The sequence below is a fragment of the Anomaloglossus baeobatrachus genome, chromosome 3 (genome assembly GCF_048569485.1).
Source record: "Anomaloglossus baeobatrachus isolate aAnoBae1 chromosome 3, aAnoBae1.hap1, whole genome shotgun sequence".
Taxonomy (NCBI): domain Eukaryota; kingdom Metazoa; phylum Chordata; class Amphibia; order Anura; family Aromobatidae; genus Anomaloglossus; species Anomaloglossus baeobatrachus.
In genome coordinates, this window is record NC_134355.1 from 388,933,354 (window position 1) to 388,945,990 (window position 12,637).

Genomic DNA, 12,637 nt, shown 5'->3' on the forward strand with positions numbered 1-12,637 from the left:
TGAGTGCACTTGGGACCTGACAGGTTCCCTTCAAAGACAAGGAATTGCTAAAGGAGGCAAATCGGAAAATCATAGAACGTTTATTTGCATAATACATAACGAACTAACCGTTAATGGTGAAGACCCACTGAAAATTACATTAGAAAAATGCATGACTAGCACATCCCAATTTCCCATGCTTACTCTCTAAACTAGTTAGGATATAAGGGCCCCAGGTCTTCACAAGGTAACTGTAAACCAGTATGCTTAATTATCCATTTTGGGAAAAAATGTCTGAGAGGCTTGTACGGAACTGTAGCCAGGAATATACTGTATGGTAGAAAATATTATAAGTGATAGCTTGAATGTTTTTACTAAGGACAGAAGTTTTCAAACCAAACTAATTTATGTTTATGAAGGATCAAAAAAAAAAACCTGCCCAGATTAGTGGCGAGAGCGGAGACATTTATGATATGCTGCTTCTGGCACAAGAAAGTCTCAAATTATGGTGCATGCCATGTGTACACCGTGATTTGTGACTTTTTAAACTTTCGGTCCTACCACTCCATTTTTCTAAAAAGTGAGTGAAGCTTTGTTGAAGGGAATGGAGCTACCCACGGTTGAACACACTTACTATTGTTAAAGCCAAAAAATGGTGGACATTAAAGATGATCAAATCTGCCAAGATTTCAATTCGACAAATTGCATAGATGTTATAAGGAAATTCAATTTTCATAGAAGTTATTCGCTGCAAACTAAATGTTCTTTGTGCTCTGTGGTCTCTCAAATTATGGAGAATAAAAATGTTTGTAAAATTTAAGGAGAATTCAGTTCCACTCAAATAAATTAATGTCTAGAATAAATTATAGTGCAAATCTATGTTAGTTATGGCTGGTTAAGATTTGAATAATTCAAGCAATGCACAAGATTTATCAAGAGGTGTAAGGGACGATACCACTTTGGGTGAAAAAATGTGATTGTGCAGCATGTAATATAGGGGGACATACTGTATGTGGAGCTGTCTTATTTCCTGCTGGATGTAGTTACGTAAGAAGAAATGCAAGATGGATTACTACTATCTATTACGGGACAGCAGAAGGAGGCAAGAAGAGACAATAGATGCAAATCGTGGGACAGATGTTCTCTTAGTTGATTTTCCTGCTGGCTGTGTGCTTGTAGTGTAATATAGACTCAGATTAACCCATTGCAGGCTGCGTCCTTCTCTTGAATTCAAACCTTTTGGAGGCAGTTATGTCCTCCTCTTCATTTTAAAGGGAATCTGACAGCTGCCCAATGCGCCTTAAAATGACACAATGTCTCCCACTCCATACTACTGTTGCATTCTTGAAATCCCCTTCTTGTGGATTTATGATCTCTGTATACATTCTAAATTCAATTTTCTTCTGACTTTGTGTAATGCTAATGTGTTAGGACTAGTCCGGCAGGATGTCTATTTCACCAGACTAGTCCTGCCTCCGATCTTGTAGGCATGCCACTCTATACTCAAATTACATGATTTGCAAAAGAGACGTTACTTTTGGCTCCTTTCAAATCTTCCTCCCCCCAGTATGTGCAGTGGTTGATGCAGTTGGGGAGCAAACACCTGGTTTCATTGCACATTACGAGGCAGAACACCATGGATATGTGAGCAATTGCAGAGAGCCGGCAGTAATGTTGATCTTCCAAATTAGGGGGGCACTTACAACATGGGAGGCAGGACTGGTCCCAGGAAATCAACGTCCCACCAGACCAGTCCGGAGATATTTGCAGACTAAATCTTGAATAAGAAAGTATATAAAAATCACAAAGCCACAAGCAGGAGGTAGATGGAATGCCGAAATAGTATGGGAAAGAGACATTGTCGAGGTTTAATGGGGCTAGGGCAACTGACAGCTACTCTGCAACCTTTTAGAAACAGCTTTGTCTTCCTCCTTTACCTGGGCTGCATAATACATTTTATTACATACCTGACAAACAACAATTATAAGTGTTAAAGATCAAGCCTCTAGCCAGAGGTGGAACACTCCGCCCTATAAACCAGGCTGTGTTCACAATCCTTATACCAGGAGTCCTAGCTGCCCAGACATGGAGGTTAGTCCAGATAGTGGCATTTCAAGTTAGATTTTTAGTCTAGCTGCCCAGACAAGGATGTTTTTAACCTAGATAGTGGCATTTTAGTTAGGGACCCGGAATATTGAGATTTACCTTGCCGTTTGGTTTCCGGGCTTACATGCATTGGCCAATTCATAAACTAAAAATCTCATTTTTTCATATAGCAGTAATGCAGTACCAGAGTTCCCTTATACATTGATGGCATTTAGTGTGCGGCTGTATCCATTTTGTATTTGCTAGGTTTTTTCAGCTGGCACCTATACACACTTGTAGGATGTGCAGGTCAGTCTTTTGAAATATTTGCAGTGAGTTTTTTTTTTCTGACTGAGCACTCCGCCCTATAAACCAGGCTGTGTTCACAATCCTTATACCAGGAGTCCTAGCTGCCCAGACACGGAGGTTAGTCCAGATAGTGGCATTTCAAGTTAGATTTTTAGTCTAGCTGCCCAGACAAGGATGTTTTTAACCTAGATAGTGGCATTTTAGTTAGGGACCCGGAATATTGAGATTTACCTTGCCGTTTGGTTTCCGGGCTTACATGCATTGGCCAATTCATAAACTAAAAATCTCATTTTTTCATATAGCAGTAATGCAGTACCAGAGTTCCCTTATACATTGATGGCATTTAGTGTGCGGCTGTATCCATTTTGTATTTGCTAGGTTTTTTCAGCTGGCACCTATACACACTTGTAGGATGTGCAGGTCAGTCTTTTGAAATATTTGCAGTGAGTTTTTTTCTGACTGAGCACTCCGCCCTATAAACCAGGCTGTGTTCACAATCCTTATACCAGGAGTCCTAGCTGCCCAGACATGGAGGTTAGTCCAGATAGTGGCATTTCAAGTTAGATTTTTAGTCTAGCTGCCCAGACAAGGATGTTTTTAACCTAGATAGTGGCATTTTAGTTAGGGACCCGGAATATTGAGATTTACCTTGCCGTTTGGTTTCCAGGCTTACATGCATTGGCCAATTCATAAACTAAAAATCTAATTTTTTCATATAGCAGTAATGCAGTACCAGAGTTCCCTTATACATTGATGGCATTTAGTGTGCGGCTGTATCCATTTTGTATTTGCTAGGTTTTTTCAGCTGGCACCTATACACACTTGTAGGATGTGCAGGTCAGTCTTTTGAAATATTTGCAGTGAGTTTTTTTCTGACTGAGCACTCCGCCCTATAAACCAGGCTGTGTTCACAATCCTTATACCAGGAGTCCTAGCTGCCCAGACATGGAGGTTAGTCCAGATAGTGGCATTTCAAGTTAGATTTTTAGTCTAGCTGCCCAGACAAGGATGTTTTTAACCTAGATAGTGGCATTTTAGTTAGGGACCCGGAATATTGAGATTTACCTTGCCGGTTTGGTTTCCGGGCTTACATGCATTGGCCAATTCATAAACTAAAAATCTAATTTTTTCATATAGCAGTAATGCAGTACCAGAGTTCCCTTATATATTGATGGCATTTAGTGTGCGGCTGTATCCATTTTGTATTTGCTAGGTTTTTTCAGCTGGCACCTATACACACTTGTAGGATGTGCAGGTCAGTCTTTTGAAATATTTGCAGTGAGTTTTTTTCTGACTGAGCACTCCGCCCTATAAACCAGGCTGTGTTCACAATCCTTATACCAGGAGTCCTAGCTGCCCAGACATGGAGGTTAGTCCAGATAGTGGCATTTCAAGTTAGATTTTTAGTCTAGCTGCCCAGACAAGGATGTTTTTAACCTAGATAGTGGCATTTTAGTTAGGGACTTACATGCATTGGCCAATTCATAAACTAAAAATCTCATTTTTTCATATAGCAGTAATGCAGTACCAGAGTTCCCTTATACATTGATGGCATTTAGTGTGCGGCTGTATCCATTTTGTATTTGAGAGGTGGGAAGACCGTCAGCTAATTTGAGTTTCACTGATTCACTGCTCTTTGGGATGCATTTGTGAAGTAATTTATTACATTTGGGCTTCAAAATATATGAACCGTTTACCTTATTTTATTCTGTGGACCAGAGGAAAAAGCAAATGTGGTAAGGCCCCCCCTGCACATGTGAGCCCAAAAAAACACACGTGTGGCACATTTTGTTTTGTCCACACGTGACAATCCGTGTGTGTTGTCCGGGTGTCATCTGTGTGCTCTACGTGTGTGTCGTCTAGTACCATCTGTGTTACATCTGTGTGACATGTACCAGACGAAAACGTATGACACTGAAATTAATGGTTTGGATGTGAAAAAGGTATGCAAAGATAGATAAATGATACATAGATAGTTAGATAGCTAATAGCATTTAGCCAAATAAATAATTAAATGGGGAAAAATTTACATGGGGTCCCCCCTATTTGTGATAACCAGCAAAGGTAACGTAGACAGCTGTGAGCTGTTATTATCAGGCTAGGAAGGTCCATGGGTATTGGGCCCTATCCTGCTTAAAAATACCAGACCGCAACCACCCCAGAAATAAAGGATAGGATTAGATACGTCAATTCTGGCGATTCGCCTCAGCTCCTCCCAATTGCCCTAGTAAGTTGGCAATCGGGGTAATGTTAGTTGGGTTGAGGTCAGCTGTGTAGTGTCAGTTGGCATAAAGCCCTGGTGTTAGTAATGGAGTGGTGTCTATCAAGTCATCTTTTTCATGTAATCATTTATTTATTTATTTGGCTAAATAGCTGTACAAGCTATTTATCTATTTTCTATCTGTTTGCTATCTATTAACTATCTATTTAGCTAAGGAACAGCACAAAAAAAATATGATATAGTGGGTGCAACACCCGGAAAAACAGCTTTATCCAAGCAAATAAATAAATGAAAAGAGAAGGCAGCACTCCAAAAGTAACAAAATAATCATAGAATCATAGAATATTAGAGTTGGGATGGACCTTCTGGGTCATCTGGTCCAACCCCCTGCTCAAAGCAGGATTCACTAAATCATCCCAGACAGATGTCCGTCCAACCTCTTTTTAAAGACTTCCATTGAAGAACTCCCCACCTCTTGTGGCAGTCTGTACCACTCGTTGATCACCCTCACTGTCAAAAAGTTTTTTCTAATATCTAATCTGTGTCTCCTCCCCATCAGTTTCATCCCATTGCTTCTAGTCTTTCGTTGTGAAAATGAGAATAAAACTGATCCCTCTACATTGTGACAGCCTTTAAGATATTTGTAGACAGCTATTAAGTCTCCTCTCAGTCTTCTCTTTTGCAAGCTAAACAATCCTAAATGCTGTAAGCGTTCAAATGTGGACTTTAATAGCCACATGGGTTAATAAAGTCCACATTTTTTGTTACTTTTGGAGTACTATTTCTTTTTTTTAGCTCTCTATATACAGTATTTATCTATCTATCTATCCATCTTCTCTGTCTATCATCTTTGCACATCTTGAACCCATAAAAATCTTTATTTTATTTAATGCATTAAATTGTGGTACGTGTCACACGGATGTCACACAGACGTCATCCATGTGCCGCACGTGTTTTTCACGGAACCAAAGACTTCTACTGACCATTTTCATTCAGGTAAAAAACGGACATGTGTCCATGTGGATCCAACAAACACATGGTTCACCTGGACTAAAGGTCCGTGTGAAAACACGGAGGTGAGAAGATCAACAGAGATTTTAAATAGTATGCATATGAATGTGTTTCCTGTATGTGTGAAAACCAACACCACATGTACCGGAAACAAGGACCTGTGATAGGGCCCGAAGACCAATGGTCCACTTGTGAGCCATTATATCAGCTTACTGGTAAAAGATATACTGATAATAAAAGAGAAAGACCGAGAAAGAAAATTAAAAAGGAGGAAAAATTAAAAAAATCTTCCTTTTGTTTCTCTTTATTCTTTGTCATGTGAAAAAGACATCCAGGCAATAGGTTTGTCATAAGCAAAGAGTAGGGTGGGGGATTGTACAGAGGGCATAAAGTAAAAAGGTTATAGAGGTAATTATGATCAAATGTACAGAACACGGCTCTCATTTTTCAAATAATAAAAAAGGGGGGAAAAGAGACAGCTGAGTGTTACAAGTTTTGGGTTTGCCTAGACATTTTTAAAAAGGTGTTGACAATTCTAGATGATGTAGAGCAATGGCAAAATGCAGTTGTGAATTTATTCAAGAACATTCCGGAAGGTTAACAGGAATGACATAAAGCAGTGTATTCAAGAAAGATATTCCACAATTGGACAAGAGAAATGAAGTTCAGCAAAGTTGTTGTTGTGATGTAATTTACAAAGAATCACATTACGGTATGTAATCGATAGATCCTGCTTTTTTATCTACTCTATTGGCCCCTTTTGAGTAACAAAGGTGGTAATATACCATAAGGATTTAATACAAAAACTATAGCAACCACTCATAGCATGACTTAATTCTTCCCAAAGTGGTTTAAAGGGAATCTGTCACCAGTTTTTACTCCCCCATCTAAGAGCAGCATAATGTAGTGACAGAGACACTGATTCTAGTGATGTATCACTTACTGGGCTGCTTGCTGTCACTTTGATAAACTCACTTTTGTCTGTTGCAGATCTACCAATTCTTCGAATGTTGAGCTTTGTATGACCTCGCCCACACCACTGATCACTGTACATGGGCAGACAGCTACCAATCAGTGGTGGGGGCGGGATTATACAGAACTCATGAATATGCTTGACTACCTGACAGCAGATTTACTAGTCCTCTAGTGATTTTATCAAAACTACACTAAGTAGCCCAATAAGTGACACATCACTGAAACAAAGGTCTCTGCCCCTATACTATGCTGCTCTCAGATTGGGTGGTAAAAGCCTGGTGATAGACTCCCTTTAAGAACTGAAAGCTGGGTTCTGGGTTGTTCTTAAAGGAATGACTACTTTTTATGCATCATGGTATTCATAACTAAAGGCCACTTTACACACACAGATAAATCTGCGGCAGATCTGTGGTTGCAGTGAAATTGTGGACGATCAGTGCCAGGTTTGTGGCTGTGTACAAATATGTCCATGATTTCACTGCAGCCACAGATCTGCCAAAGATTTATCTCTGTGTGTGACGGGGCCTTAAGACTTATTGTGTTATCAGATCAGTGATAGTTTGCTCAGCTACTAATATTTTGCTGGGACAGTCCCCAAAACACCACAAAAGGAGCATGGCTTAGCAAACCCTTAACCATGAGAAGATGTTTTGGGCTGTTATTTTGTGTTCTGGATAGTTCTTTAGAGTGGACACTAAATTATACATTGGTATACTGTAAATGGGTCCATATAGTAGAAGGCAAATTGTCCTCTTCTTTGGTTCCTTCCGAACATCTGAAAACTGTAACAAGTTTTGAAAGTAAAAGACGACAATGATGGACATGAAAAGTAAATTTTATTAAACATGTTTACATAACATGAGTTGGAAGTTTATTTAAAAGCACAGGGGGGTGTTAAGACAAGTGGTCAAATAGAAAGATACTACCCAATTATAATTAGTTCAGTTGTTTTGGCCACTAAGACAGTACATAATCTAGTAGTGCACCAGTGCTTCAGTTCTTCCTGCTCAGCAGGTCAAGCGGTAACCCTTCTATGCCCTCTACAAACATGGGCATATTGGTTTCAGCCTGTATATTAACAATAAATAATTCACTTGGTGCAGGCAGTATGTCTATGAATCAAAACCTAGTGTGTACACAATTTCTACATGTGTTACAGCCCCACAGTAGGAATTTACACCAAAATATTTATTATAAGGAATTTGGTCCGTACTACATTACGTTTCCATAGGGTAGAAAATAATGTCCATCTATAGGCATTTAGCACCAGACTAACACATCTAGTCTGGTAAAAATCTGCAAAATGTCTATCAGAAAAATGGATGGCTTAGATTTCTTGGTTATGTCATTATCATTACGGTCAAACTGTACAAGTACATGCAACATACAAGCCAGCCTATGTGGAACTAACACACATTATTAATTAACCTTTTTTGTCTCTTTTTTTATTTTATTTTTTTTACAAAACATGCATGCAGCGTTGAATTACTCCATGACATGCTGCTCTACTCGTGTGATCACAAAATTGAATGGCCCAAAAAAAGGAGGGAAACATTATCAATGCACAGTCTGCAGCTTGTAGCACACGTACAGAGATCACGAGGAACGTCAAGGCTAAAAAAAGGAACAAAGAAAGAAAAATGCAAATGGAAATTTAGGTTTTTTTTGTTAGTTTGGTTTTTTTTTTTCTCCCCAAAAAAGTAAAATATTTTGCGTTAAAAAATCAAGCTTTGTGCTTGCATCAATCTCAAACAAATGTAAACGAAAATCTGATAAAAATATTAGTAAGTGCAGAATATCTCAACTGGAATTTCCAGTGATTTTTAAACAGCTCATACCATGCTCTACCCAGGACAGACACGGGTGTCCAAAGTGACACATATCGTAGAGACCTGGATACAGCTCAAAGTGTCATATGCTCATCCCCACCATTGGTCAGCATTACGGGATGTAAACTATACAATTTATACACACAAACAAGTACAGCAAAAGGCTAATGGGAAACGAAAATAACAGGTCAGACGCTACGTTATCTGGAAATGCCAAAGGAAGGAAATCTCTTGCGGCAGCCTCAGCGTGGGTTGCAAACAGACTTCAAATCTCTCCCATGCACAGAACCAAATCACAAAGAAAAACATTAAAGCCAGAATTTGCACTGCAGTCCAAAATTTACAAATTATAAGTAGAAAAAAAATATCTGTAAATATTTTAAACTCTATTTTTTTTTACATTTTTTTTTTTAATAAAGAATAATCGTACGCAGTCAATCATTCCACAATTTTCCATACTGCAACAAGGAGTAACACAAACATGTTGGCATTATTATCATCGGGTGAGAAAATGTTGGCAAAACAAAAACTATCCTCTATGGGTGAATTAATGACAGCTATTGCTTCCATGGCGGTTCTGTAGTGTTAATCACATCATGTAAGAACATAGATGCATTACATTGCTCCTGGAACATTGATGCATTACATTGCTCCTGGAATATTCATGCATTACATTGCCCCTGGAACATTGATGCATTACATTTCACCTGGAACATTGATGCATTATATTGCTCCTGCAACATTGATGCATTACATTGCACCTGGAACATTAATGCATTACATTGCACCTGGAACATTGATGCATTACATTGCACCTGGAACATAATGCATTACATTGCACCTGGAACACTAATGCATTACATTGCCCCTGGAACATTAATGCATAACATTACAGCTGGAACATTAATCACCTGGAACACTGATGGATTATATTGCACCTGGAACATTAATGCATTACATTGCACCTGGAACATTGATGTATTACATTGCTCCTGGAACTTTGATGCATTACATTGCACCTGGAACATTGATGCATATCATTGCCCCTGGAATATTGATGCATTACATTGCCCCTGGAACATTGATGCATTACATTTTACCTGGAACATTGATGCATTACATTGCACCTGGAACATAATGCATTACATTGCACCTGGAACATTGATGCATTATATTGCTCCTGCAACATTGATGCATTACATTGCACCTGGAACATTAATGCATTACATTGCACTTGGAACACTAATGCATTACATTGCCCCTGGAACATTAATGCATAACATTACAGCTGGAACATGAATGCATTACATTGCACCTGGAACACTGATGTATTACATTGCTCCTGGAACACTGATGCATTACACTGCACCTGGAACATTGATGCATTACATTGCACCTGGAACACTGATGCATTACAATGCACCTGGAACACTGATGCATTACAATGCACCTGGAACACTGATGGATTATATTGCACCTGGAACATTAATGCATTACATTGCACCTGGAACATTAATACACTACATTGCACCTGGAACATTAATGCATTACATTGCTCCTGAAACATTTCTAAGGGATTTGCATCATGCGACTGCTGCACTGCAGCATCTGCATTTCTCCCCAGCCCTGACGCCAGAGTGTGGGGTTAGTGCTGACATTAGCTGTGCTCCAATAGAATTGTAGCATGCATTATAATACATAAAATACAATTCCCAGTGGTGAAACACTACATGAAAAAGCAATAATAGGAACGCACTACATAGCAGTGCCCCTCAAAATCACTGTCAGTATTTCAGGCAGCGGGGAATATTACACGGAACCACAGCCATCATCACTTCTGCAATGCTCAGCTCAAAATAAAAAAAGAAAGGATAAAAAAGCGGTATGTGAGAATTATCACAATTGCTTTTATGAAACTGGCAGAGTAAGACATTATAAAAAAAAAATAATAATGGAATCAACAAGTATAAAATATGCTGAAATACCAATATGATAACACTGCTTATGGTCTGTAAAAATGTATCACAAACATTTCTAACAGAGTGAAAGCTTCCAGTTTGTAATTCAATGTCACCCCTACTATCCCATTGAGCATGTGTGACTTCAATAGTGCTGAACTGTATATTCATTTACAGTACTCATATTCTTGCTTTTCTTTGCCAATAGGACTCATTTTCAGATCTTTTTTTGGATCATTACTACAGGCAAAAAAATAAATGATTGTCTGTCTCCAGCAATACTTTTGATCGTACGTACACCATTCGGATTCTTTTATTGGGCATTAACATTGTGATTACATCAGGTTAGACTGCCTTCTAGGTCGCTATGACCTAATGGAAGGAGGACCTGTTGAACTTTCAAGAGATGATTGGGAAGCCCTGCGAGTAAGGGGTGTCATGGTTGGATCCACCAGTGATGAGGGTGGAAACAACTTATACCATCCGATGACGACACTGGCCAGATCAAGTTCTTCCAGGAGAATCTGTGCAACACCCATGAAACATTTGTGATCCATCCGGCCATAATCTCCCCAGACAATAACCTTGAAAACAAGAGAAAACATTATATGTTGTATTGCAGCATATTAAATTGTATATTCAGTAAATAATCGTGAAAAACAATTGAAATTCAGTTGATACCAATGTGTTTTTGGTAAGATTCCCTAATTATTCTTATAATAAATAAACATTCTGAAACGTAAAAAATTAAACTCAAATTAAAAACTGAATCCTGAAAATATTAAAAAACGTGTCACAAAATGAAAAATTATGCTAACGAAAAAAAAATCTGTATTTTAAAATAGTTAAAATCTTTTAATGACAGTATAGTTTAGGTTGTAACAACGTGCATGTTTTAATTTCCTCTTTTTTAGCTTTATCTTTGGAAAATGCTGTCTACTTTTTGAAACTTTAATTCTTGAGCTTTTTTTTTTTTTTTAAAAAAAAATAAATTGTAAAATGTAATAAACATAAAACGGATTTACAATTAACACTACAAATTCACAAAAACACAGTTAATCATAAGTTGTCACCATGAGAAAAAATAAACAAGATTTACCACATATTTTGTCTCATGTTAGCTAAGTTACTAGACTGTAAGTAGAAAATATATTGTATTCACTTCATTTGGGCTCTGGTCACATCACGTTTGTTGTGACAAAGCTGACATGCTGGCTATGTTGGGTCCAATATATGCAGGGTATGTTAGGTCTGATATATGCTGGGTATGTTGGGTCACATATATGCTGGGTATGTTGGGTCCAATATGCTGTATATGCTGAGTGCAATGTATACTCGGTATGTTGAGTCCAATATATGTTGGGTCTGATACATGCTGACTATGTTGACAATGACAACATAGTCAATGACAACATAGACAATGACAATGACTATGCTGACAATGTATGCTCGGTATGTTGTATCCGATATATATGGGGTATGTTGAGTCCAATATATCCTGAGTATGTTGGGTCCGATATATGTTGGTTATGTGATGGGTCTGATATATGCTTGATATGTTGGATCCGATATATGCTTGGTCTGATATATTCAGGCTATGTTGTGTCCGACAGATGCTGGGTATGTTGGGTCCGATATACAGTATAATCATAGTCATTACCACAAGAGGTAGTAATGGCAGACACTACTGTATAACAACTTTTAAAACAGGGCTGGATGATTTCACACAACAATGCTGGTTATAAATGACTTAGTGACGAAATATACATATATGTAACTATTTCCTGGGTATAAAGCTATAAGGATGATGCACTATACAACATTATAATAAAATATATTCATTTTATTGAAAAATATATTTATAAAATTACATCATTAAAATGATAACATAAAAAGGGAGAAAAGATCTTTAACAACAAAAACATCCCTGGCTAAAAAAAAACAAATACAGTGCCTTGCGAAAGTATTTGGCCCCTTTATATTTTTCAACCTTTTCCCACATTTCAGGCTTCAAACATAAAGATAAACAAATTTAAATTTTATGGTGAAGAATCAACAACAAGTGGGACACAATTGTAAAGTTGTGAAGTTGAACGAAATTTATTGCTTATTTTACACTTTTGTAAAAAATAAAAAACTGAAAATTGGGGCGTGCAATATTATTCGGCCCCTTTAAGTTAATACTTTGTAGCGCCACCTTTTGCTGCGATTACAGCTGCAAGTCACTTGGGGTATGTGTCTATCAGTTTTGCACATCGAGAGACTGAAAT

General features: G+C 38.0%; 1 protein-coding gene across 18 annotated transcripts in view; it reads right to left on the reverse strand.

Annotated features, from left to right (window-relative positions):
* Nucleotides 1–7,399: 7,399 nt before the first annotated feature.
* Nucleotides 7,400–12,637, reverse strand: part of RIMS1 (regulating synaptic membrane exocytosis 1) — a 545,320-nt gene continuing 540,082 nt past the window's right edge. For 17 of the 18 annotated variants that reach the window (XM_075340212.1, XM_075340216.1, XM_075340215.1 and 14 more), the window contains one exon: nucleotides 7,400–10,951. In XM_075340212.1, coding sequence (XP_075196327.1) covers nucleotides 10,733–10,951 — 219 coding nt within the window. In that variant the 3' untranslated portion in view covers nucleotides 7,400–10,732. The remainder of the gene's footprint in view (nucleotides 10,952–12,637) is intronic. The other variant, XR_012751649.1, reaches the window with a different exon arrangement.